General features: G+C 40.4%; 1 protein-coding gene across 4 annotated transcripts in view; it reads right to left on the bottom strand.

Annotated features, from left to right (window-relative positions):
• Nucleotides 1–27,466, bottom strand: part of ADAMTS12 (ADAM metallopeptidase with thrombospondin type 1 motif 12) — a 390,453-nt gene that overhangs the window by 16,491 nt on the left and 346,496 nt on the right. For 2 of the 4 annotated variants that reach the window (XM_029218869.1, XM_029218871.1), the window contains 4 exons: nucleotides 26,486–26,662; nucleotides 17,101–17,244; nucleotides 16,982–16,984; nucleotides 6,637–6,796 (listed from right to left, as the gene is read on the bottom strand). In XM_029218869.1, coding sequence (XP_029074702.1) covers nucleotides 6,637–6,796; nucleotides 16,982–16,984; nucleotides 17,101–17,244; nucleotides 26,486–26,662 — 484 coding nt within the window. The remainder of the gene's footprint in view (nucleotides 1–6,636; nucleotides 6,797–16,981; nucleotides 16,985–17,100; nucleotides 17,245–26,485; nucleotides 26,663–27,466) is intronic. The other 2 variants (XM_029218872.1, XM_029218870.1) reach the window with 1 other exon arrangement.

Consider the following 27,466-nt stretch of genomic DNA (forward strand, 5'->3'; position numbering starts at 1 on the left):
AAATATCAACAAAATGTAAAGGCTGCCTACTGAATGGGAGAAGAAATTGATATTTGCAAACAGTGTATTTGATAAGGGGCTACTATCCAAAACATACAAAGAACTCATACAACTCAACATCAAAAAACATAAAACCTGATTAAAAAATGGGCAGAGGATCTGAATAGAAATTTTCCAAAGAAGACATACAGATGGCCAACAGGTACATGAAAAGATGCTCAACATCACTTATGAAAAGGGAAATGCAAATCAAAACCACAATAAGATATCACCTCACACCTTTCAGAATGGCTTGTATCAAGAAGACAACAAATAATAAACATTGGCCAGGATGTGGAAAAAAGGGAACCCTTGTGCCCTGTTGGTGGGAATGTACATTGGTGCAGCTACTATGGAAAACAGTATGGAGGTTCCTCAAAAAGTTAAAAATATAACTACCATATGATACAAGAATTCCACTCCAGTGTATTATATAAAGAAAACAAAAACACTAATTAGAAAAGATATATGCACCTCTATGTTCATTGCTGCACTATTTACACTAGCCAACATATGGAGGCAACCTAAATGCCCATCAATAGATGAATGGATAAAGAAGATGTGGTATATATATACACAATGGAATATTACTCAGCCATGAAAACGAATGACATCTTGCCATTTACGACAATATGGATGGACCTAGAGGTTATTATGTTAAGTGAAATAACTCAGAGAAAGACAAGTACTGCATGGTATCACTTATTTGCGGAATCTAAAAAACAAAACCAAACAGAAACAGACTAATAGATACAGAGAACAAACAGGTGGTTGCCAGAGGGGTGTGGGGTAGGGGGAGGAAAGATGTAGGTGAGGGAGGTTAAGAGGTACAAACTTCAGTTATAAAATTAATGTCATGGGTATGAAATGTACAGTGTAGGGAATATAGTCAATAACTATGTAATATCTTTGAATGGCAACAGATGGTAACTTGACTTATCATTGTGATCAGCTTGAAATGTATAGAAATATCAAATCCCTATCTTGTGTGCCAAGAACTAACACAGTGTTGTTATACTTCAAAAACAAACTCAGAAAAATAGATAAAATTTGTGGTTACCAGAGGTGGGTGTAGGGGAGGGGGAAGTGGAGGAAGGCAGTCAAAATATACAAATTTCCAGTTACAATACTAAGGATGTAATATACAACACGATAAATATAATAAGCACTGCTGTACAATATATATGAACGTTTTTAAGGGTAAATTCTAAGAGTTCTCATCACAAGAAAACAAATTTCTATTTCTTTAATTTAGTATCTATGAGATGATGCATGTTCAGTAAACTTATTGTGATAGTCCCTAATGTATGTAAATCAAATAATTATGCTGTACACCTTAAATTTATACAGTGCTATGTGTCAGTTATATCTCAATAAAACTGGAAGAAAAAACTTTAAGTCTGCTGACTCAAATGTTTATTTGTATCAACGTTAAGTACTATCTTTATTACTTTCTGTATTTTTCTATTGCATTCTGTACCCCTCATTCCCCAAATTAAACAACAACAACCCAAGAATGGTGTGCATAAGGGTTTTGCTTTTGTTTTTTAATCATCATGAATATAATGCCTAGAAGATAGCTGATATTCAGTAAATATTTCTGGATGAATTTTTTTGACTTTTTAAAAAATTGGGGTATAGTTGATTTACAATGTTGTGTCAGTTTCTGTTGTTTGATGAAGTGAATCAGCTACATGTATACATATATCCCCTCCCTCTTGGACCTCCTTCCCACTCCTCCCCCATCCCATCTATCTAGGTCACTGCAGAGCACTGAGCTGAGCTCCCTGCACTATACAGAAGGTTCCCACTAGCTACCTGTTTTACACATGGCAGTGCACATATGTCAGTCCCAATCTCCCAATTCATCCCACCCCTGCTTTCCCTCCTTGGTGTCCATACATTTGCTCTCTACACCTGTGTCTCTATTTCTGCCTTGCAAACAGGTTCATCTGTACCATTTTTCTAGATTCCACATATATGTGTTAATAGATGATATTTGTTTTTCTCTTTCTGACTTACTTCACTCTGTATGACAGTCTCTAGGGCCAATTGTGTCTCTACAAATGACCCAATTTTGTTCTTTTTTATGGCTGAGTAATAGTCCACTGTGTACATATGTACCACTTCTTCTTTATCCATTCATCTGTTGATGGACATTTATGTTGCTTCCATGTCCTGGCTATTGTAAATAGTGCTTCAGTGAACATTGGGGTGCATGTTGCCCTTTTGTTTTTCTTTGTTTTTTAACATCTTTATTGGAGTATAATTGCTTTACAATGTTGTGTTAGTTTCTGCTGTACAACAAAGTGAATCAGCTATATGTATACATATATCCCCATATCCCCTCCCTCTTGCATCTCCCTCCCACCCTCCCTATCCCACCCCTCTAGGTCATCACAAAGCACTGAGCTGATCTCCCTGTGCTATGCAGCAGCTTCTCACTAGCTATCTGTTTTACATTTGGAAGTGTATATATGTCAGTGCTACTCTCTCACTTCGTCCCAGCTTCCCCTACCCTGCTGTGTCCTCAAGTCTGTTCTCTACGTCTGTGTCTTTATTCGTGACCTGCCACTATGTTCATCAGTACTGCTTTTTTAGATTCCACATATATGTGTTAGCATACAGTATTTGTTCTCCTCTTTCTGACTTGCTTCACTCTGTATGACAGACTCTAAGTCCATCCACCTCATTACAAATAACTCAGTTTCGTTCCTTTTTATGGCTGAGTAATATTCCATTGTATATATGTGCCACATCTTCTTTATCCATTCATCTGGTGATGGGCACTTAGGTTGGTTCCATGTCCTGGCTATTGTAAATAGAGCTGCAGTGAACATTGTGGTACATGACTCTTTTTGAATTATGGTTTTCTCAGGGTATATGCCCAGTAGTGGGATTGCTGGGTCATACGGTAGTTCTATTTTTAGTTTTTTAAGGAACCTCCATACTGTTCTCCATAGTGGCTGTATCAATTTACATTCCCACCAACAGGGCAGGAGGGTTCCCTTTTCTCCACACCCTCTCCAGCATTTATTGTTTGTAGATTTTTTTGATGTTGGCCATTCTGACTGGTGTGAGGTAATAATACCTCAATGTAGTTTTGATTTGCATTTCTCTAATAATTAGTGATGTTGAGCATCTTTTCATGTGTTGGTCGGCCATCTGTATGTCTTCTTTGGAGAAATGTCTATTTAGATCTTCCACCCATTTTTTGATTGGGTTGTTTGTTTTATTGATATTGAGCTTCACGAGCTGTTTGTATATTTTGATGTTCTTTTAACCCATATGCTTGGAAAGAGTTCTATAGCTCCCACTATGGAAATAGTAGTTCTGATTTAGATTTTAAGTCGTTAACAATTTAGACGGCACCTAAAGAAAGTAAAATGGCCTGGAGGAAAACAAACCTTATGTGAATTTATACCTGATTTTACAAGATGGGCATGGGGGCATGTTTACTGTGATGGCTGGCTGGCTGAGAAGAATCTGGGCATTGAATGGCTTATTTTCAAAGCATTTCAGAGGGTACAGGGGTCCGGGTGGGTGGTCGGCTTTCTTTAAATCAAGGAATTTCTTGCAGCTGCTCTTTCCTATTGTTTCTATATGAGTAAGCATGACTCTGCCTTTGAGAGCAACTTGTAATTACCTTTTGTTGCCCTGATAATTTTTGGTGAGTGGAATTCATTTTTATTTACATCCATTGTCAGCTAACCATTAGTCATCATCTCTTCAGTGTGAGATTTCAATGTAAAAAATACCAGATATGCATTTAACCCAATTTTGATGATTGAAAATTGTCTTCAGCTGTCTTAATGCTGGGCAGTACAATGTATATATAATTTAAAAATAACCAATAGAGACTTCCCTGGTGGTCCAGTTGTTAAGACTCTGCAATTCCACTGCAGGGGGCACGGGTTCAATCCCTGGTTAGGGAACTAAGATCCCACATGCCGTGTGGTACGGCCAAAGACAAAAAACAATAACACGAGGCATGATCAACCAAGACTGTGCTGCTGCCTCAATTATATAAAAACCATCACAGCTTAGAAGGATTCTATACTCTCAGCATTTTAAAAACATGGTACCAAAGAATGTGATGAGATGACATGAAAGGAAGTGTCCCAAATTGACCCCTTGGTCTAGAACAGGGTGCTTCTCATGAGAAGATGCTCATCACTGCTAATTATTAGAAAAATACAAATCAAAACTACAATGATACTAAGTGAAGTAATTCAGAAAGAGAAAGACAAATAGCATATATCACTTATATGTGGATTCTAAAATATGACACCAATGAACCTATCTATGAAACAGAAACAGATTCAAAGACACAGAGAACAGACTTGTGGTTGCCATGGGGGAGGGGGGAGGGAAGGATTGGGAGTTTGGGATTAGCAGACACAAACTAGTATATATAGAATGGATAAACAACAAGGTCCTTCCTACTGCATAGCCCAGGGAACTATATTCAATAACCTGTGATAAACCATGATGGTGAAGAATATGAAAAAGAATATGTAAATGTATAACTGAATCACTGCTGTACAGCAGAAATTAACACAACATTGTAAATCAGCTATACTTCAATAAAATTAAAAAAAATAGAACAGGGTGCTTCTCAAACTTTAACGTGCATCCAAATCACCTGGGAATCTTGTTTAAATGCAGATTCTGATTCAGTAGGGCTGGGGTGAGGCCTGAGATCCTGCATTTCTAACAAGCTCCCAGGTGATGCCAATGCAGCTAGTCCAGGGACCACACTGAGTAGCAAGAGTCTGGAAGGCTAAAACTTAATAATACCTCTGAAAATGAGCCCTAGGTAGCTCTGTTTGGAGGTTCAAGTAAGGTCAATGACAGCCAGCCTCAAATGCAAGTTGGTCAGAAGGAAGTTGCATGTGATCATTAGACCTGAAGCATTTCCGGCCCACACCTCTCTCCTGACCTCTGCACCTGTGTAAAAACCAATCACAGACCACTCCTACCTAAATGATTTATCTGCTCCTCAACAAACATGTCCCAAACAGAATGCATTACCTTTCCCCATTCCCAAACCCACCCCTGGGCTTCGTCTCTCACAGAATGGTAGCCTCATCTCATCTACTCAGCTGCCCAAGTCGGAAATCTGGGCTTTGTTCTCCCTCCTCTTTCCCCGGCACAAAGTCCTGTCAGGTGTCTCTTTTAAGTAGCTCTTGAATCCACTCACTTCTCTCTATCTGCACTTCTACTGCCTTAGTTCATGCCATGTACAACTGCTTGGGGTGCAGCTGTAGTCTCTGAACTGGTTCCTTTCTCTATCTTCCACAGTGCAGCCTGCATGACTTTCTTATCATCACTCCCCTGTTTGGAATACTTCAATGGCTCCCTTCTGCCCTAGGGATAAAGTCCAAACTCATCAGCGTTGCTTCATGAGGCTCTTTATCCTCTAGTTGCAGCTGACCCCTCTAGCCCTACTGTTTCCTAACTCCCCTGGCACTGTGTACTGCATTTAGACTCATATGCCATGATATCATCTTCTTCCTGCTTACTACAGACACTGAAAGCTGCTCCTGGAACCTCTCCCCCGACCTCTCTACTCATCCTTCACTTCCTCTGGAGGCCTTCCCTCCTCTCCCCAGTTTCCATATGATACCCTTCCCAAGTGCTGTCATAACACCCTTACTGCCCTGATCAGTATCTCACTGGTTGGTGATTTTGTTCCTTGTTTGACATTATGTTTAACACAAAGTAAGTGCCCAGCAAATATCTGTTAAATAAATACATGATTTGTAAATAAACAATCCTTAGGGAAACTCTTCTCAGGATATTAACTCTGACAGCAGTCTCTGTTGAATGCCAGCCCTCAGTGCTCGGAAGGAGGTAGGAGCAGATTAATAAACAGCAGGTTTCACTACCTCTCATCCTTAAGAATCTTTGGAAAAAGACTACCACTGGTAGAGAGCCTTAAATACCTGCAAATCCACTTTCCCTGGGTAGCTGTTGGCCAATGGCTGAAAGGTGTGGGTATGTGAACTCTCAAGCTCGTTGGCCTCAAGAGCAGACAACTCTGATATAACTTTCACCCTGGAGCTTCCCTGTGGGAGCAGGCTGAAGCTAGGAATGTGCCTGAGATAGCAGCCCAGCTGTGCTTCCTCCCTTTTCTGTCTTGTTTCCCTCTCCCTTAGCTATCTTCTCTGGGAGCACTTCCTGAATGAATCCCTTGCACACACGTTTGCACCTCAGGGTCTGTTTCTATGGAACCTGACCTCAGACAGCATTGCAAGATTGATAGAAAGGTCCATTCAGTACTTGACTGGGTTCCTGAGAAAGGTTAGAGCATTTCTCAGAAATCTTTGAAAAAATGGAAGTGATTCTCATTTGTGTGGGATGAAGTCAGTGTAAACGTGCTTTGAGTTAGGAAAATGGATGAGATAATCCCTCAAGGAATTAATGTCGAAATTCACGGAATCAGACAGATGGCTCCCAGGGGAGCTGGCTGGCCTCTTCAGCATTAACATTCTTAGCTCTGTAAAAGGGGACTAAAACTACCCACAAATCAAGTCATGCAGGACAACTTATTTATGAAAAGCTCTGTGCCCCTGAGCAAAGCCATTCACCTACCAGCATTCTTCCTGCAGGCCTGCTGGTTGCATTTTTGGAATTCTAGGGGTCTGGGTTCGTGATCACACAGGCATCGGTCCTGGTCTTCAGTTTTATTGTTCTCTGAGGCAACACAATGGACAGTCCTCTTCTGAAAGCCACCTCCACAGGATGCAGTGCACTGGAAGAGAGGGGCACAGGGAGAGAGTCAGAATTCTCCCCCAGGATCACCAGGGGAACTCCAGCATAACTGCTTTAACCCCACGGTTGTCAAATAGGGGCAAGCCTCAATTATCACAAGGCTTTTTGAAGGAGTCATAGAATAAAGGCACTAATAATTTGGAGATGTGAATTTAGGAAGAGTTTATATTATAGATTGTGTGAACTGAATTCAGCTTAATTTACAATTGGGTTCTCTGAAGAATGTGGACAGAGGTTGAACTGCAAGCAAAATAGAAAAAAATTTCATATCTGGATCTGGTGCCTCAGCAATCCAGTTTCTCTGAACTGGTTTTGATTTGGGGCTGGGAGTCAGATGTGAGGAGAGGGGACAGAGCTACGAGGAAAGCTGAGGGAGGATCAAAAGGGAAGAGGGAGAGGAAAAAGCAAGGTGGAATGGAGAGGGAATTTGGAATGGACCTAGCGGTACCATGTGTGGCCTCAAGCCACCTAACAGACAAGATTCATGTGATGTCATGATGTGGCTGCCTGGAAGCAGAAGGGAGATTCTCTGGCCTGGGAAACCATCCTGGGGATGTAAGAAAATGTGTCTGAATTTAGTATATATACATACGCTCTTTAAAAAATTTTTTTATTGTGGTAAAATATATAAAACATAAAATTTACTGTTTTAACCATTTTCTCACAGTACAGTTCAGTGCCTTAAATACATTCACATTGTTCTGTAATCATTACCACCATCCGTCTCTAGGAGTTTTTCATCTCTCCAAACTGAAACTCTGTACCCCCAACCTACCCTGCCCCAGTCCCTGGCAACCACCATTCTATTTTTTGTCTACTTGACTATTTGAGGTACCTCATAAAAGTAGAATCATACAATATTTGTCCTTTTGTGACTTGCTTCTTTCAATTAGCATAATGTCTCCAGGTTTCCTCCATGTTATAGCATGTGTCAGAATTTCCTCTTTAAGGTGGGATAATATTCCATTGTATGTAGGTATCACATTTTCTTTATCCTTTCATCTGTTGATGGACATTGGGTTGCTTCCACCTTATGGCTGTAGTGACCCACATATACTCTTATGGTTTACATTCTATTTCATGTTTTACTACTTTTCGCCTCATCTGTCTTATATAATCAAAATCTCCCAGAGGGCAGAAACCAGTTCCTCTTTCTTTGTTCTGCACGGTAAGTAGGTGAGTGCTAAACACAGCCTGACCATACAGTAAATACCCATTGGTTGGCCGAAAAAGACAGCTGCATGGTAAATTCTGGAAAAATCTCCAGGCCCTAAATATCCCATTTGCCATTTGAAATATTATTGGTCAACAAGATTACTAGGCTTAAAAAAATACCCACACTGGATACCACTGAAACTCAGAATACCGTTACCAAACCCTGTTTCCCATAAAACTCCAATGTGGGATAAGAGGAGAAACATCAAATTCTTCTTAACATCCACTACTTTATTTTACTCTACTCTTCATAAAGCCTAGAGCAAGGCGATCAGCATGGAACTTTATGTCTGTTTTATAACGTCAGAGATTACTCTCATTAAACCTAAAGGTAATTTTATTCAGTGAATTCACATCAAATTTTCCATGGATATGGACAAGAGAAAAGTAAGAAAATAGCTACTCAACTGATCCTGAGTAAATAAAAGTGTGCAACAGAGGACAGAGGGAAGAACAAGTGAAGTTAATCAAGCCAGGATATGATAAAGGGTACTGGAGGCACTGGACCAGAATTCAGGAGACCTGGGCTTTTTCACTCACTACACATTGTCCTGGATCTCATTCAACCTCTCGTTTTCTTCCTCTGTTAAACGAGGTTGTTACAGGCAAGAATATACAATGGAGAAAAGACAGCCTCTTCAATAAGTGGTGCTGGGAAAACTGGACAGTTACATATAAAAGAATGAAATTAGAATACTCCATAACACCTTGCACAAAAACTCGAAATAGATTGAAGACTTAGATGTAAGACTGGATACTATAAAACTCTTAGAGGAAAACATGGGCAGAACACACTTTGACATAAATCCCTGCAATATCTTTGTGTATCTACCTCCTAGAGTAATGAAGATAAAGACAAAAATAAACAAATGGTACCTAATCAAACTTAAAAGCTTTTGCACAGCAAAGGAAACCATACACAAAAGACAACACACAGAATGGGAAAAAATAATTTGCAAACAATGCAACTGACAAGGGATTAATCTCCAAAATATACAAACAGCTCATGCAGCTCAATATCAAAACAACAAACAACCCCAAGCAAAAAATGGGCAGAAGATCTAAATAGACATTTCTTCAGCAAAGACATACAGATGGCCCCAAAAACACATGAAAAGATGCTCAGCATCACTAATTATTAGAGAAATGCAAATCAAAACTACAGTGAGGTATCACCTCATACCAGTCAGAATGGCCATGATCAAAAAATCTAGAAACAATAAATGCTGGAGAGGGTGTGGAGAAAAGGGAACTCTCCTGCACTATTGGTGGGAATGTAAATTGATATGGCCACTATGGAGAACAGTATGGAGGTTCCTTAAAAAACTACACATAGAACTACCATATGACCCAGCAATCCCACTGCTGGGCATATACCCTGAGAAAACCATAATTCAAAAAGACACATCTACTCCAATGTTCATTGCAGCACTACTTACAATAGCCAAGTCATGGAAGCAACCTAAATGCCCATCGACAGACGAATGGATAAAGAAGATGTGGTACATATATACAATGGAATATTACTCAGCCATGAAAAGGAACGAAATTGGGTCATTTGTAGAGATGTGGATGTACCTAGAGACTGTCATGCAGAGTGAAGTAAGTCAGAAAGAGAAAAACAAATATATTAATGCATATATGTGGAATCTAGAAAAATGGTACAAACTAGTTTGCAAGGCAGAAATAGACACACAGATGTAGAGAACAAACATACGGACACCAAGGGGGGAAAGGGCAGGTGGGGACAACTGGGAGATTGGGATTGACATATATACACTAATATGTATAAAATAGATAACTAATGAGAACCTGCTGTATAGCACAGGGAACTCCACTTGCTGTACAGTAGAAACTAACACAACACTGTAAAACAGCTATGCCCCCAATTAAAAAAAAAAGATAAAAAAAAAAGATATGGTACATATATACAATGGAATATTACTAAGCCATAAAAATAATGAAATAATGCCACATGGATGGACCTAGAGATTATCATACTAAGTGAAGTAAGTCAGAAAGAGAAAGACAAATATCATGATATCACATGTGGAATCTAAAAAAGTGATACAAATGAACTTATTTACAAAACAGAAACAGACTCACAGACTTTGAAAACAAAATTATGGTTACCAAAGGGGAAAGGTTGGGGGGAGGGATAAATTAGGAGCTTGGGAGTAACATATACACGCTACTATATATAAAATAGATAGTCAACAAGGACCCACAGGGAACTGTACCCAATATTCTGTAATAACCTATATGGGAAAATAATCTGAAAAAGAATGGATATATGTGTATGTATAATGAATCACTTTGCTGGACACTGGAAACACAACATTGTAAATCAATTATACTCCAATATAAAATAAAAGTTAAATTAAAAATACAAAACAACAAACAAACAAACAAACAAGATGGAAGAGCTAATTCCAAGCCAAGCACAAAAATAAGCAGAGAGGTCGCTGCCTGTGCATTTATTAGCTAATTTAAATACCTTGTGATGGAGAAGATGCATGAATTTGTGTTGTATTAAATTAGAGGATTAAGCAGGAAGCATGGTTACTGATTTGGGTTTTGTTAATTGTGGTAATGCTGTGAGTTTGGGGTTTTAGAGACAAGGTAACTCTCTTAATGCTCAGTTCCACTTCTTTGTATCCAATAAAAATAAGGGATCTTTGTGTAGAGCTGAGCACCCAAAATAGGGATGGGGCTTAGTTGGGGCTTAGCTCTAAGCTAAGATTGCTGAGTAACTGAATTGTTTGCACCCTACACTGAACTCTGCACTGTGCTCTTTCAGTCCTGGATGCTTCTCTTCAGCTTAAACTGGCCTGTTTGGAAAAGTTGATTCCCAGGGCTCAGCAGATGATCAGCAAAGACTCTCTGTGAGAAGCTATAAAATAGAAACATGAAGACTGGACTCTGTTAGTGCTATCACTCAACCAACATAGATCAAACGAAGAAACCATTTGATGATTTAAAACTGGTACAAACTAATGCAAGCATCTCAATTGAATAATTTTCTTTTTTTTAAAAAATAAATTTATTTATTTAGTTTTGGCTGCATTGGGTCTTTGCTGCGCGCGGGCTTTCTCTAGTTGCGGTGAGCATGGGCTACTCTTTGCTGCAGTGCGCGTGGTTCTCATTGCGGTGGCTTCTCTTGTTGTGGAGCATGGGCTCTAGGCATGCTCTAGGCATGCAGGCTTCAGTAGTTGTGGCGCACGGGCCCAGTAGTTGTGGCTCGTGGGCTGTAGAGTGCAGGCTCAGTAGTTGTGTTGCACAGGCTTAGTGGCTCCGTGGCATGTGGGTTCTTCCCGGACCAGGGCTCGAACCCGTGTCCTTACATTGGCAGGCAGATTCTTAACCACTGTGCCACCAGGGAAGCCCTTTAATAATTTTCTTGCACTTACTATTAACATATGTCAGGCACTGTAAGTACATAGGCAATATCCTTGAGTTCAATTCTTGGAACAACCATGTAAAATAAAATTTGTTTTCGGGTGTTGTAGAATCAGATATTCCTCTCCTCTGACTTTTTTCCTTTTTTCATAGCATTTAATGAAGGTCATGGAGACACATGTCCTTCAGTTTTGGAAAATTTTTCTTGTATTAATTCTTTGATAATTTCCTCACTTCTATTCCCTCTCCATCCTCCCTTTTTTTAATTAGTTTTTTTAAAATTTTAGTTTATTTTTTTATACAGCAGGTTCTTATTAGTCATCAACTTTATACACATCCGTGTATACATGTCAATCCCATCCATCCTCCCTTTCTGAAATCTTATTATTTTGATGTTGTGCCTGCTGGCCTGATCCTCTAATTTCCTTATCTTTTATCTCATTTTGTCTTTGTCCTCATTTTCTTGAGAGATTTCTTCACATTATTTTCACAGTCTCATGTTTGAATTTTCACTTTTGCTATTCTAAAAATTTCTAAATTCTCCTTATATTCTCCTTATATGCTTTTTATATACCTTTAATAAGAAGCTAGCTCATGGATATAGTCTCTTATTTCCCTAAAGAGACTAATTATATATATTTTATGAGGAGTTCTTTCATTTCTTTCATGGTCTCTATTCCTTGGAGTTCCTTTTGTTCTGTTCATTCTGTTATTTTGTTCTTGGTGTGATAGGTTTTCTCAAATGTCCAGAAATCCTACGCTATCTATGTATATTTAAGATGAGGCACCAATGAGCTGACTGGATGTTCCATGGGTGGCAGTTGTTGAGACATGGCTTTATATGAGGTGAGCAGGAAGAGGTCTCTTATGTAGTTTTTTCCTCTTGAGGCTAAGCTGGTCCCCTGCCGTTGTGGAGCTCAGTAGGGGAGGGGGATATCACACTATTTACTGTATTTTCATCACTTAATCACTGGTGAGACAATTAATCCTTTTGCCCTGATCAACTATGCCTGATTCCAAGGTATCAGAGAGAAGACCTCCAGGCTATGGTTGGGATGTAGGAAAATTTCTAAAGATCCAACTGCTTCTCTTACAAACTTTCAACCAACTCCCATTTTCCTTTACCCTCACCTCTGCCTTCAGATGTACCTGGAAATCTCTGCTATAGACAGTTTTTAGCTTTCTCTGACATGCTACTAAGTCAATTGTAAGTTTGGGTATCTACTTTTTTTTTAGAAAATAAAAACTTTATTTTTTCAGGTTTATAAGAAGTTTCCATTACATATAACATTATGGTCAAGGACTCTACAGCCACAAATGCCCGCAGTCACATAAATATATCCAATCAATGCCTTTTCCTGCTAAATGAGGCATCTGATGTCCAGAGGGTCATGTTTCGAGTAGAAGTAGTCCTTAATGGGATGGCTCCCATCAGTGCATTAGGAACTAGCCGAGTAACCTTGTTTGCTCGAGCTGTCTGACTCAGAGGACAGGAACGGACAGATGGCCTGCTGATCAGAGATGGGACAGAACTAGACCTTCTCTCGTGGTTTAAGATATTTCAAAATCTCAGAATTCAGATTTGGCTTCTACAGCATATTTGGGGGAGTTCCAACTTTTGGATGAAAAAGGAAACCAATGTAGTGGTAAGAAATAGAAGACCACTTAAGAGGGGTCCTAACTGCCCCCTTCCTGCAGGAGTGAGGAGAGGAAGGCCCCAAGCTCACCGGCCCTTGGCTTAGACCATCGCTCTCCCAGGAAGAGGGAGAGAGTGGCTCCGCGCCTCGACTCCTCTCTCCCATGGTTCAGTGGCACTGACACCCATTCAAAGTAGTGAACATCTAGAAGTTCCATATGCTGCAGCTGGAGTTTGCCAATCAGATTCTGCTTGGAGCTTTTATGTGAACAAGTTTGTGTAAACAGCAAACAAGCCGTGGCACAAGTCTCCTGGGACACTAGCTTTGTTCCCCCAACCTGCAGAGCAGAAGACAGGAATACCCCAAACCAAATAAAAGCCCAAATAGGCATCTAAATCTGGAGCAGACATTCATTCTCCTGGACACCACCAGCTGCCCCAGGGTGATGCTACGGCACGGTCAGTTTTACATTAGAAAGTAAAGCCACCTCTTAAACCCAGGACACAGCTGGCTACCTACTTCTATCTTCCAAAAGTGTACTGACCCCATCACTTTGCTGTTGTCTCCTGTCCTCTTCCCTTTCTTTGTGGGTTTGTGCCACTTTTAGCTGTTTTTTTTTCTTCTTCTTCTGGCTGTTTAATGGAGTTTGGGGAACAGAGGCAAATGTATATATTCGATCCATCCATATGTCTTACTTGAACTCTGGTAACTTCTCCTTTTCTCTTAATAATAGGTAATGAGGTCAAGGACAGTTCTAAAGGCTGGCTTGGTAGGTGGAGCCACCTCCATTGCCCCCTATTCTTTGATATGCACACCTGATGAATTAGTAGTACATGGCTCTTCCAAGGGAACTTTAACTCATCTCCACCTCCAAGAGACTGCTACTTCTACCTCCCTCTAAGGAAATTCTGTACTTCTGCTGTTGGAAATTTTTACATCTCAGAAATACAGGTCTACCTCATTCTTAAAAGGGCAGTACTATAAGAAATTAATAAATTAACCAGTTCCTCCATCAGTGGACATTTAGATTATTTTCAGGAATTGCTATTATAACAAGGTGGCAATGAACATTCTTTATAGTCATCTAGGATTACATCTGGTGGTACATCTGTGGGTTAAATTATTAAAGGTAGAATTACTGGGTCAGATACTTTATGGATTTTAAGTTTCTCACTGATTTTAATGCTTTCTATTCTAACTTTATACAGGTGATTATAACCAAAGAAATGCACTGGAATCTGGCTAAAGAACAACCACACAAAACTTCACAATTCACAACCTCAGTATTACCTAACACTGACATTACCTAAATGTCAAAATGAGGAGCAGCCTGCATTCTTACAGGAAAATGGGAATGTTTTTGACAATTTCCTCTTCTCAATGTGTACCCTAAGAGCTTATGTTTCACACATCATTACTACTATCATATTTACTGGGATATCATCATCATTCTTGCCAGAAGGAAAACTGCATTATCCAAATTTCCTTTACAATGAATGAGAAGGTACTAGAGCCTTGGGGAGTTGACAGTCACACTTAAAAATGTTTATCTGTAGTTTTTAATCTATAGGATTTTGTTCCCCTGAATGGGCCCAAATTTATAGCATTCTCATGACGGTTCAAAGTATATCAAATTTTCTTTTCTGATGGTCACATTTGATTTGATTAGTGATGCTTATAATTGTTACACAGGGCTCCAGGGTATTTATGAAAAGCCTAATCCTGAAACACATCTTTATCTGTTGAGGACAGTCTTTTCAGGTTGTGAAATCAAAGATGGATGAGGAAAATTGGTTTTAGAAATAACTGAACCTCCAATAAATAGGAAATAAAGTATATTTCCAAGGGAGATATTTTAAGATACCTAAATATAAATTAAATTTTCTTCATATGAAAAATAATACAACTGTATGACATTGTTTTCTGTTGTTCACATGACCCATGAGGGTAGGGTGAAAACTGGTCCTGGACCTGGCAGACAGCTTAGTAGAATGTATAACCAGAAGCTTGCCCAGACACCAGAATCTCCTTTGCCAATTCATCGTGAATCAGCATTAGATGCCAATTAATATAGGGCATTCATAGAAAATACTATGGGTTCTGTCTAAGGGAATGGTTGATGTCATTCTTCATTGTCTACTAGGCATTTTTTAAGCTATAAAAATAGTAAAATATGTATTTTTATTTGTTGCAGGCTAACTGATTAACGTACAATGTTCCTTTAGCAATAACAAGTCATCTTGTTCTTCCTGGATTTGAGTGGGAAGAGACCAATACAACCTTGAGTTGGATGCACCAGCAGGAGCCTTTTTTAAGAGTACATGCCACAGGACTTTCCTGGTGGTGCAGTGGTTAAGAATCCATCTGCTAATGCAGGGGACAGGGGTTCGATCCCTGGTCCGGGAAGATCTCACATGCTGCAGAGCAACTAAGCCCGTGCGCCACAACTATTGAGTCTGCGCTCTAGAGCCCATGAGCCACAACTACTGAGCCCGCGTGCCACAGCTACTGAAGCCTGCGCACCTAGAGCCTGTGCTCCACAAGAGAAGCCACCACAATGAGAAGCCCACGCACCACAATGAAGGGTAGCCCCCTCTAGCCGCAACTAGAGAAAGCCCGCACGCAGCAACAAAGACCCAACGCAGCCAAAAGTAAATCAAAAAAAAAAAAAAAAGTACCTGCCAGCATTCAAATTGATCATGGCTATGCAGGTATAACTACACAACTATAACAATGACAACTGCTAAGAACATAGCAACCTAAAAATATCTTGGGATTATGTTTGGTAAAATACTGCATTAGCCTCTGTTATAACCATTAAAATATACTTACACAAGAACAAGTTACTTAAAAAAATATTAATAGTTGAGGGGTTAGTATATCAGATCCTCTTGGCTCACCTGTCTCCCAGATGTTGGCCTTTGATGGGCCCCAGCTGAGGTGGCAACCAGCTTCATGGAAGCACAACTCATTGGCCTGCACTTCATGCATGCCCTTGCTGTGTGCCTCTTACCCTGACAATGGATTTTCTTGTTGCCAATGAGATGTGAGACACAGTGGGACCTGCCCACACATAAATAACCCAGGACAATGGGGGGTGCTACCCATCTAAGGGGAGACTTTTTACACAATCCTGGGAGATAGGAGCCGGTAGATAATCTCCTCTCTTCCTGCCTCTGGACAAACTGCTCCAAGAGACGGTAGTTCAAACAGCTTTTAAAAGACCTTCTTTCGAGAGCAGGCAATCAGTTGCTCTTGACACCAAGCGGTGGTCAGTTAGGAAAAATGGTCAGCCTGGTAATGCCCCATCTCATACTTGATTCTCCTCCTTCCCTACCTCCTTCCTCTTTTCTATCACTCCTGATTCCCTGACATTGTATTTCCTTATGAAGTATTAGATTTTGCCTCAGCTTTATTTTCTAGAGAACCTAGGATACAATAAGTCAGAATGATGGAAGAATCTGTCTGTGGAAGAATTTTTTTATTTTCAGTGTCACTGATAGTCTTATTTCTACAATAAACTTTGTAAGAATCATAAATCTTTCTCTCATTTACAATTTAACTATTTCATTTGTCCTTCCATCAAACATGCTGGCCATCTAGCAAACTGATAATCTGCAGGTTGACAAGAGACCTGAAATTCACTAAATCATGCTAAGCCTCAAGCTTCAGGGCACATGCAACTCCTATTTGCTCTGCAAAAAGCCAGAGGATCCAAGATGTTAGGACCCCAAATCACTTCTCCTTAGGCTTTGTGCCTTTGGGCTAGTTTTCGGTATTTGATCTTTTCTCTTTCTCTTCTGAACTCAGGATAGTTAACACTGACCACCATGTCAGCCATGGGTCAAGTTTTAGCAGACTTAGACGTATTAGAGAGCAGAAAAGTAAAATACAGAACTGAAATATAGAGAAACACACTTTAAATCAATGTATACATTGAACATTTACAGGGATTATATATGACTTTTAAAATCAAAAGGAAACAAATGCTATTTTAAAAAAATAAACGAAAGAGATTATAACTGACTCTTACCAGGTCCCAGTTCCCAGTGGCCCAGTGACAGCAAGGGTGCCCATTGCAGGGTGCAATGGATGTGGGCCTTTTCGTCCAGTCACACAGGCCTCCTGGACAAGTCACTCCTCTCTTCTGAATTCCACCTCCACATGACCTGGAACACTGGTCCACAACAGGGACAAAGTCAGGTAAAAATCACATGGTGTCATTTTCAGAGATAAAGGGTAGGGACGTGTCTTTTTTCACTGTATCTTCAGTGCCTGACACTGCACCTGGCAGATGTGAATATTCAGTAGATGCTGAATAAATGTTTACTTTATTTAGAAAAAATACTTGACAGTTCATCTCTAGTTCCACACCCTGTATGTCAACCCATTCCCCCCTAATTATTTAGTAAGAGGGTTCTTTTTTCCTTTTTCAGTTTGGAAATAAAAAAATGAATGTTTCAGGTAAGTCTGGAACAAGAATTTTTTTTCTATGACATATTATTAAGTTACAAAGATATACATGTATATAGTATAAAATATAACCTATCTTTAGAGCAGAAATTCCCATGATTACTGAACAAATATTCATGATTACTGAATATTTCAGGTGGGGATTAAAAAATCAGTTTGGTAATCACTGGTTCAGCATTACTTGAGATAAGGCCTAGCTTATTGCAGTACATCACAAAGTTGGTAGCAACAGTTAGGCCCAGCTATATTAACTCCAAATCTAGGTAGCTTCGTCTAATCACCAAAACATGTTCCTAGTGTCTGTCTGAATTCACAATCATGTGTATTTAGATGTTTTTCATCAAAGTATGCTAGAATAAAGAATTTAGATTGCCAAAACAGCTATTATTAATTTTTAAATAAAGAACTCAAGACAGAAAAACTCAATAGAATTATGTTTTCTTTAAATGCTTTTACTATTATTTTTGCTGTGCACACTGTTATTAAGAATATGAGTATCTCTATTGGAATCTGGAACATTTGTGCCAGGTTCCTTACAGTGACCACTCTGTCATTTCAAATGACAAAGGTGAAACAAGCCCCAGGACTCAGCCCTTCCACCAGCAGGTAAGCTCCAGACCCGGACCCCACAGGGCCCACTGCCACCTGCACTGGAACCTTGCCCCAACCACCAGTGGGCCAAAAGTAGCTCCAAGATCACCAGGCCATGCAGCTAGCCATGTTATGAGCTGGCCCTTCCCATCAGCATGCCAGCAGCCACCAGATGAGGCAGGGCCTAGGAATCAACCAGATCAGGAAAAAGCCCACCTACCAGAGCTCCTACAGTAGTTGGTCCCACCACAATAGAAGGGCCCATGCAGCCCACATAGGGGGCACCCCTAGAGCACACAGCTCTAGTGACCAGAGGTGAGTGTGCTGTTGCCCCACTGGACATATCGTACATAAGGCCACTTCTGTAAGATTGGGAAATGTAACCAACCTACCTAATACATAGAAATAAACACAGAGAATTAGGCAAAATGAGGAGTCAGAGGAATATGTTCCAAATTAAGGAACAAAACAAAATCTCAGAAAAAGAACTAAATGAAGTGAAGGTAAGCAAATCTACCTCATAAAGAGTTCAAGAGTAAAGATCATAAAAATGCTCAACAAACTCAGGAGAAGAATTAATGAATAAGGTGAGAATTTCAACAAAGAGTTAGAAAATATAAAGAAGGACAAGACAGAGGTAAAGAATACAATAACTGAGATATAAAGTACATTAGAAAGGATCAACAGTAGATTAGATGATACAGAGGAACATAGCAGCGAACTGGAAGAGGAGTGGAAATCACCCAAGCTGAACAGAAAAAGGAAAGAATTTTTAAATATGAGGATAGTTTAAGAGACCTCTGAGAAATGCAAATCAAAACTACAATGAGGTATCACCTCACACTAGTCAGAATGACCATCATCAAAAAATCTACAAACAGTAAAGGCTTGAGAGGATGTGGAGAAAAGGGAACCCTCTTGCACTGTTGGTGGGAATGTAAATTGATACAAGCACTATGGAGAACAGTATGGAGGTTCTTTAAAAAACTAAAAATCGAACTATCATACGACCCAGCAATCCCACTACTGGGCATATACCCTGAGAAAACCATAATTCAAAGAGTCATGTACCACAATGTTCCTTGCAGCTCTCTTTACAATAGCCAAGATATGGAAGCAACCTAAGTGTCCATCGACAGATGAATGGATAAAGAAGATGTGGCACATATACACAATGGAATATTACTCAGCCATAAAAAGAAACGAAATTGAGTTATTTGTAGTGAGGTGGATGGACCTAGAGTCTGTCATACAGAGTGAAGTAAGTCAGAAAGAGAAAAACAAATACCATATGCTAACACATATATATGGAATCTAAATTTTAAAAAAAAGGTTCTAAAGAACCTAGGGGCAGGACAGGAATAAAGATGCAGACATAGAGAATGGACTTGAGGACATGTGGAGGGAGAAGGGTAAGTTGGGATGATGTGAGAGAGTGGCATGGACATATATACACTACCAAATGTAAAATAGATAACTAGTAGGAAGCAGCTGCATAGCACAGGGAGATCAGCTTGGTGCTTTGTGACCACCAAGAGGGGTGGGAGGGAGATGCAAGAGGGAGGAGATATGGGGATATATGTATATGTATAGTTGATTCACTTTGTTATACAGCAGAAACTAACACACCATTGTAAAGCAATTATACTCCAATAAAGAAGTTAAATAAAAAAAGAAAATTACAGGGCTTCCCTGGTGGCGCGGTGGTTGAGAGTCCGCCTGCCGATGCAGGGGACGTGGGTTCGTGCCCCAGTCCAGGAGGATCTCACATGCTGCGGAGCGGCTGGGCCCGTGAGCCATGGCCGCTGGGCCTGCGCGTCTGGAGCCTGTGCTCCGCAGTGGGAGGGGCCACAGCAGTGAGAAGACCACGTACCACAAAAAAAAAAAAAAAAAAAAAAAAAGAAAATTACCGACCAATATCACTGATCAACATAGATGCAAAAATTCCCCAAAAAATATTAGAAAAAAATATCTAACGATACATTAAAAGGATCATACACCATGATCAAGTGGGATTTAACCCAGGGATAAAAGGATTGTTTTTGATTCAAAATCAATGTGATATACCACATTAACAAACTGAATAAAAATAATCATGATCACAACAATAGATGCAGAAAAGGCTTTTCACAAAATTCAACGTCCATTTATAATAAAAACTGTCAACAAAGTGGGTACAGGGAACATACCTCAACATAATAAAGGCCGTATATGACAAACCTATAGCGAACATCATACTCAACAGTAAAAAGCTGTAACCATTTCCCCTAAGATCAGGAATAAGACAAGGATGCCCACTCTTGTCACTTTTATTCAACATAGTATTGGAAGTCCTAGCCACAACAATCAGACAAGAAAATAAGAGGAATCCATATGGGAAAGGAAGAAGTAAAACTGTCACTGTTTGCAGATGACATGATACTATACACAGAAAATCCTAAAGATGCCACCAAAAAACTACTAGAGCTCATCAATGAATTTGATAAAGTTGCAGGATATAAAATAAATATACAGAAATCTGTTGCATTTCTGTAACTAAAAATGAACTAGCAGGAAAAGAAATTAAGGAACAATCCAATTTACAACTATATCAAAAAGAATAAAATACCAAGGAATAAGTCTAACCAAGGAGGTAAAAGACTTGTACTTGGAAAACTATAAGACACTGATGAAAGCAACTGAAGATGACACAAACAACTGGAAAGATACACCGTGCTCATGGGTTGGAAGAATTAATATAGTTAAAATGACTATACTACCCAAGGAAATCTACAGATTCAGTGCAATCCCTATCAAAATACCAATGACGTTTTTCGCAGAACTAGAACAAATAATTCTTAAATTTGTATGGAAACACAAAAGACCTCGAATAGGCAAAACAATCCTGAGAAAGAAGAAAGGTGGAGGTGTCACATGCCCTGATTTCCAACTATACTGCAAGGCTATGGTAATCAAAACAGTATGGTACTGGCACAAAAACAGACACATAGTTCTATGTAACAGGATAGAGAGTCCAGAAGTAAACCCATACTTATATGGTCAACTAATCTATGACAAAGGTGGCAAGAATATACAATGGGGACTAGACAGCCTCTTCAATAAAAGGGGTTGGAAAAACTGGACTACTTTTTCACACCATATACAAAAATAAACTCAAAATGGATTTAAAATTTAAATGTAAGACCTGAAACTATAAAACTTCTTGAAGAAAACATAGGCTGTAGATACACTCTTTGACATTGGTTTTAGTTATATATATATATATTTTTTTTTTTGATCTGTCTCTTCAGGCAACAGAAAGAAAAGCAAAAATAAACAAATGAGACTACATCAAACTAAAAAGCTTTTGCACAGTGAAGTAAAATATCAACAAAATGAAAAGGCTGCCTACTGAATGGGAGAAGCTATTTGCAAACAATATATTTGATAAGGGGCTAATATACAAAATATACAAAGAACTCATACAAGTCAACATCAAAAAACATACAGCCTGATTAAAAAATGGGCAGAGGATCCAAATAGAAATTTTTCCAAAGAAGACAGACAGATGGCAAACAGCAATGTGAAAAGATGCTCAGCATCAATAATCATCAGGGAAATGCAAATCAAAACCACAATGAGTTATCACCTCACAGCTGGCAGAATGGCTAGCATCAAAAAAGACAACAAATAACAAATCTTGGCCAGGATGTGGAGAAAAGGGAACCCCTGTGCCTTGTTGGTGGGAATTTAAATTGGGGTAGTCATTATGGAAAACTGTATGGAGGTTCCTCCAAGAATTAAAAATAGAACTGCCATATGATCCAGCAATTTCACTCTTGGGTACTTCCTGAAGAAAACAAACACCAATTCAAAGAGATATATGCACCTCAATGTTCACTGCAACATTATTTATAACAGAAGGTATGGAAGCAATGTAAGTGTCCATTGATGAATGGATAAAGAAGACGTGGTGTGTACATGTACACACACACACAAAATGGAATACTACTCAGCCATAAAAAATAAAATCTTGCCACCTAGGACAACATGGATGGATCTAGAAGTGAAATAAGTCAGACAAAGAAAGACAAATACCGCATGATCTCACTTACATGTGGAATGTAAAAACAAAACAAACAGACAAAACAAAATGAAAAGAGACACATAGATACAGAGAACAAATTCTGGTGTTTGACAGAAGGTAGAGGTGTGGGGTAGGGGGGAAAATAGGTGAAGGGGATTAAGAGGTACAAACCTCCTGATGTATAATAAATACGTTATGGGGATGTAATATACAACATAAGGAATATAATCAATAATATTGAAATAACTTATTATGGGGACAGATGGTTACTAGAGTGTGATGATCGTTTCATAATGTATGCAAATGTCAAAGCATCATATAGTACACCTGAGATTTACGTATTGTTGTATGTCAACTAAATTTAAGTTAAAAAAGAGTCATCAAGACCTGAATTTAGGGTGGATTATTAGGAACACATTAACTAAACAACCGCCACTACAACAACAACAAAATTCAACCTTTCACACTGCCAAGATACATACCCTGCTAGTATCTTTGCTATGCTTGTTATGGGCTAAATTGTCTTCCCCCCAAATTTGTATTTTGAAGTCCTATCTCCCCAGTACCTCAGAATGTGATGTATTTGGAGGAAGAGTCTTTAAACAGGTAATGAAAGTAAAATGATGTCATTAGGGAGGGCCCTAACCCATTATGACTGGTGTACTTATAGGAAGAGGAGATTAGGACACAGACACACATGGAGGGAAAACGACAGAAGACAAAGGAGAAGACAGCCATCTACAAACCAAGGAGACAGGCCTCTGAAGAAACCAATCCTGCCAACACCTTGATCTCAGACTTTTAGCCTCTAGAACTGTGAGAAAGAAATATTTTTGTTGTTGAAGCCAAAAAGCAATAACAGAAACAAAAACAGTGGTGAAACAAGACTTAAAGAAAGGAGACTGATAAAGGAAATTCTGGGGATAAGAGGAGGGGAAAAAAATCAGAAGATGCTAAATAGTTCAATATGTCAAATGGAAGGAATTCTGGTCTAGAAACCAAAATGTAAAATGTAGATGTTTTTATTCTGATTAGTTCTGACAGCCCTAATGGAGAGCATACTTCTACAATGCAATTTTGTTCATCTATTAAAACAGGATTCAGCCTTCTTTCCCCACTACATAAAGCTTTAGAATTAAATTTGTCCATCTTTGGAATAGTGATGTTGGTAGGTTTTCTAAAGGTCTGATGAACTGGCTGTAATGCTCACAAAATAAGTCCGAGATGACAAGTTGGATTCCTGAAGGGATATAATTCTAAAACATGTCAAGTTTTTGCTCACTAGAATAATTTTCTAAGTTGTATTGTCTCATTTTCCTGAGGTTTTTAAGAGGAAAGTAAATAATTCACCAAGAATCTTTGAAGAATGCTTTTGAGTACTTGAAAAGTACTTTGAAAGATCTTAGTACTTTGAAAAATCTTAATTATGACATGGTAACAACAAAACAATTATGATTCTCAATATCATGCCCATCACGACAGGCACTGCATGTGTGATGGTAACCATAGAAAAGAGGGAAATTATATACAATTAACATTTTCTGCTCAGTAAAAGAACTAATCTATTGCTTTCACAGTATTCCAACATGGATCTTTTCCCACTTATTCACTGTTTTTAACCCTATATGAGGAGGGAAGGAGAGGAATTCCACACTTGGGATCCTGTTGCATACCTACATTTGTGCATATAGATCCAGGGCCACCTGGCCAAGTAACCTCCAGGAAAGGGGGGATAAAGAAGGTATGAACTAGTGGTTCTTAAAGTGTGGTCCCCAAAGCAGCAACTTCAGCATCTCTGGGTACTTGTTAGAAATGTGAAACTTCAGGCCCTACCCCAGACCTCTGAACTGGACACTGTGGGAGTGAGGTCCAGACATCTGTGTGCTGACAAACCCTCCAGGTGATGCTGAAACATGCTAAAGTTTGTCAAAGTTTGAGAACCAGTGGAGACATTTCTACAGTTGAAATGCATGTTCCATTGCAAGTAGTCTGGACTGGCTGACATTCACTTCAAGGCCCCAGAACATTCCCACGAAGGCATCCATTAGATAGTATGTACAGAGCATCATCATGATGGCTCAGGGAAAGCACCTAAAGGCGTCCAGTCCCTAATAGTCCCTCAACATTCCCAGGGAAATGTTCAACCAACTTCAGCATTTTCTGTCTTTACTGCTCCTTCAGAGGGAAGTCTTCCAACTTTGTGGTTTGCTCAGAACAGAGCAATTTAGAAAGGAGGACGTTGGGAGGCCTTCAGGAAACAGGCTTATGATTGGGCTCCCAGAAGCTACTGAGGAAGCATATAGAATACATCTTTTTCACAACCAGAGAGCATATATGATTGCTCATCTTGGATAACTTGCAAATGCAATTTCTCTGACAAGGCAATCTAAGCGCCTCTGCAAATTCCAGGATTCTGGAAGCTGTCACCAGGCCCAGCAAACATGGAGGCCTAAGTTCAAAGCATGGGAGTAGCAGGTACTTTATGTCCTCCAGAGCTGGACAGGGAAGGAAGCAGAAGAGGGGACAGTGGCGGTTTTTGCCCCAGAAAACATCAGGTATTGACCCAGGGCCTCAGGAATCAACATGACTGCTTGACCCAGCAGACAGTAAGAAGCTTGAGGGGGCTCAGTCTTCCAGGGTTGAACACTAATTCTGTATCCTACACTTGTGGTTCTTTATCTTCCCTTCCTTGGCATGTGGTAAGTTTTCCCCCAAATACTTATGACTCACTCTTTCTCCTCAGTTCGCTCTTTGCTCCATGTCCACTGGACTAAATTCTACAGTAGAAAGAGTACAGGCATCAGAGTCAGCCTTAAACTTGAATTTAATACTCCACCATTTGTTTTCTAGTTGTGTGACCTCATGTATGCTTCTTAACCTCTGAGTCTCAATTTATTCACCTATAAAGTGGAATTAATAAGGCCTACCATCGAGGTTGTTGTCATAATTAAAACAAGTATTGTAGGTAAAGTGTCCAGTGTATGGACCCACTCAAAACACGCTGCATTCTTTCTTTCCCTCTTCTTTCCACCATGCATGGGTACAGTTGGGAGTATTTTTTTTTTTTTAAGCTACTGAGGCCAATAGGCAAATGAAATCATTATATCTCACCAAGGAAGAGTAATTTGTTTTCATGTACTGAAGTAGGACAAAGACACAGCAGAGCCTCAGCCCTCACAAAACAGGATGGACACACACACACACACCCCTCTTTTTATTTGTGTAAACGAGGATTTGGGCATTTAACTGAGAGGTGGAACTCTGAAATTAAATACTGTGTGTGGAAAGGATCTGACCATTACCCTCAGCCCCACTGCAGAAGCCTAAGAGGGGCATGTGATGCTCTGTCCTAAATGCCTCTCACCACAGTGGTACACGTACATCTCCCCAGAGGGACCCCAATTCCCCAGTATATCCATTGAGACTAGGTTGTAATAAACCATTGAGCAGTCACAGTTTAAAGCACACAACATAGCCTTCAAGTTGCTGGACCTGCCCAGCCTCCCCACCTGTCACCGAGCAGGACCCTATGGGGCTTTCCCAGAACAGCCTTGCCCCCTCACCCCATCATGTTCTCCACCTGCCTCTTGTCTATAGAAACACTTTAGCCTCCTAGGCCTTCCCCGGTCTCCAAAGAGTAAATTTAATCAGCGAGGTGAGAAAACTCAGAAAGGAAAACAGTCAAGCAAGACAACATAATAATAGTTTAGCTATTAAACAAAGTCAAGGACCTTTAGTTCCTCCTCAAGGACTATAGATAATATTCTGAGCCACATCTTTTGAGCTGTTTTGCAGAGACTGAAACACCCACCAGGTGGAAGAAGTTAACTGTATGGCGTCCACAAGCACGTAGACCTCAGACAGGTTGGAACCAGAAGGTTCGTGATGCTGATGTTGTTGACTCCCCATTACCGCACCACCAACCAATCGGAAGAATGTCCACAAGCTGATCACAACCCCCCTCCCTCACCCTGTCTTTAAAAACGTTTCCCTGAAAGCCTTCGAGGAGTTCAGGCCTTTTGAGCACTAGCTGCCCTGGACTCCTTGCTTGGCACCTGCAATAAACGCTGCACTTTCCTTCACCACCACCTGGTGTCAGTAGATTGGCTTTACTGTATATGGACAAGTGACCCAAGTTTGGTTCAGTAACACACCCAGTGGAAGGTGGCTGAGTGGAGGCCTGGCGCTGGATTGATACATGTGTGGTCTTCCCCGACATCTAGACTCACAAGGTAACACAGAGATTCATGGTTGCCAGGTTGTCCGGTTGGTGTACTAGGCACCGTACCTGGCTCCAAGGCTCCACCTGCCACTCCTCGCAGGGCTCCAGGTTACAGCTCATGCTCAGTGGAGGAGGAGGGCCAGCCAGGAACTGGCAGTGAAATGGCCTCAGGCTGCGGTGGTCCCGGCTGTCCACACACTGAATATCCCGGGTCTGGAAGCCCCCGCTGCAGTTTCTGGAGCACTGTATGGAGAGCGAGAGAAAAGGGGACACCTGAGTCCTTGGCATCAGACCGTCCACGCCCGGATTCCCAGGGGTTTCACAAAGCATCACGAAGTTCCAGGCTTCCAGTCACGAAGAGGGGTTAGTAAACTGTCTTCCCTCAGAAAGGGAGTCACTTGAGCAGCTCCCCAAGAGGGGCCTCCCAATGTCAGAAAATGCAGGTGTGGAAGGGTGAAAACCGGGTGAAAAGTCCAGTTCTGTCACTCACTCATAGTGAGCCCTTGGGCGAGCTGCAGAAACATTCTGAGCCTCAGCTGTCATATCTGTAAACTGGGATAGTAACCGTTACCTATGGGACTGTTGTGAAGATTACAGCCGCAGGGGTGGGCTTGGGGTGAGGGTGGCGCAGCATCCACTCAGTGGGTGGATGTTCCCTAAGATGCCTGTGTCCATTTGAGGCAAACGGAACCGCTGTTGGGGGAGCCCTCTGCAAAGCCACAGCCAACTGTCCCTCAAAATCCTACTGAAAACCCATTTTCTCCCTGAGTGTGAATGCAGGTTGGGTTACCTTGTTTCAAGGGAAGGGCCTCTATAAGGAAAATAAACTGAATAACTGCTCAGTGGTTTGATTCAGGGAGTGGGCCAACCCTGTCCTTGCCCCTACTGCCAGGTTTCCCCCTACAGCACCATCGCCCACCATCCTTCCTTCTATAGCCTCCATTACCAAGGGTTTTCTCAGCGTGTGCCTGCAGCAAGCCCTTACAGAGGCCCCCCTCACGCCCCCTACCCTGTGCCCGTACCTTGCGCAGCGGCCCCTGCACCCTG

Source organism: Monodon monoceros, unplaced genomic scaffold, assembly GCF_005190385.1.
Source record: "Monodon monoceros isolate NGI ecotype Baffin Bay Population unplaced genomic scaffold, NGI_Narwhal_1 Super_Scaffold_12, whole genome shotgun sequence".
Classification (NCBI taxonomy): domain Eukaryota; kingdom Metazoa; phylum Chordata; class Mammalia; order Artiodactyla; family Monodontidae; genus Monodon; species Monodon monoceros.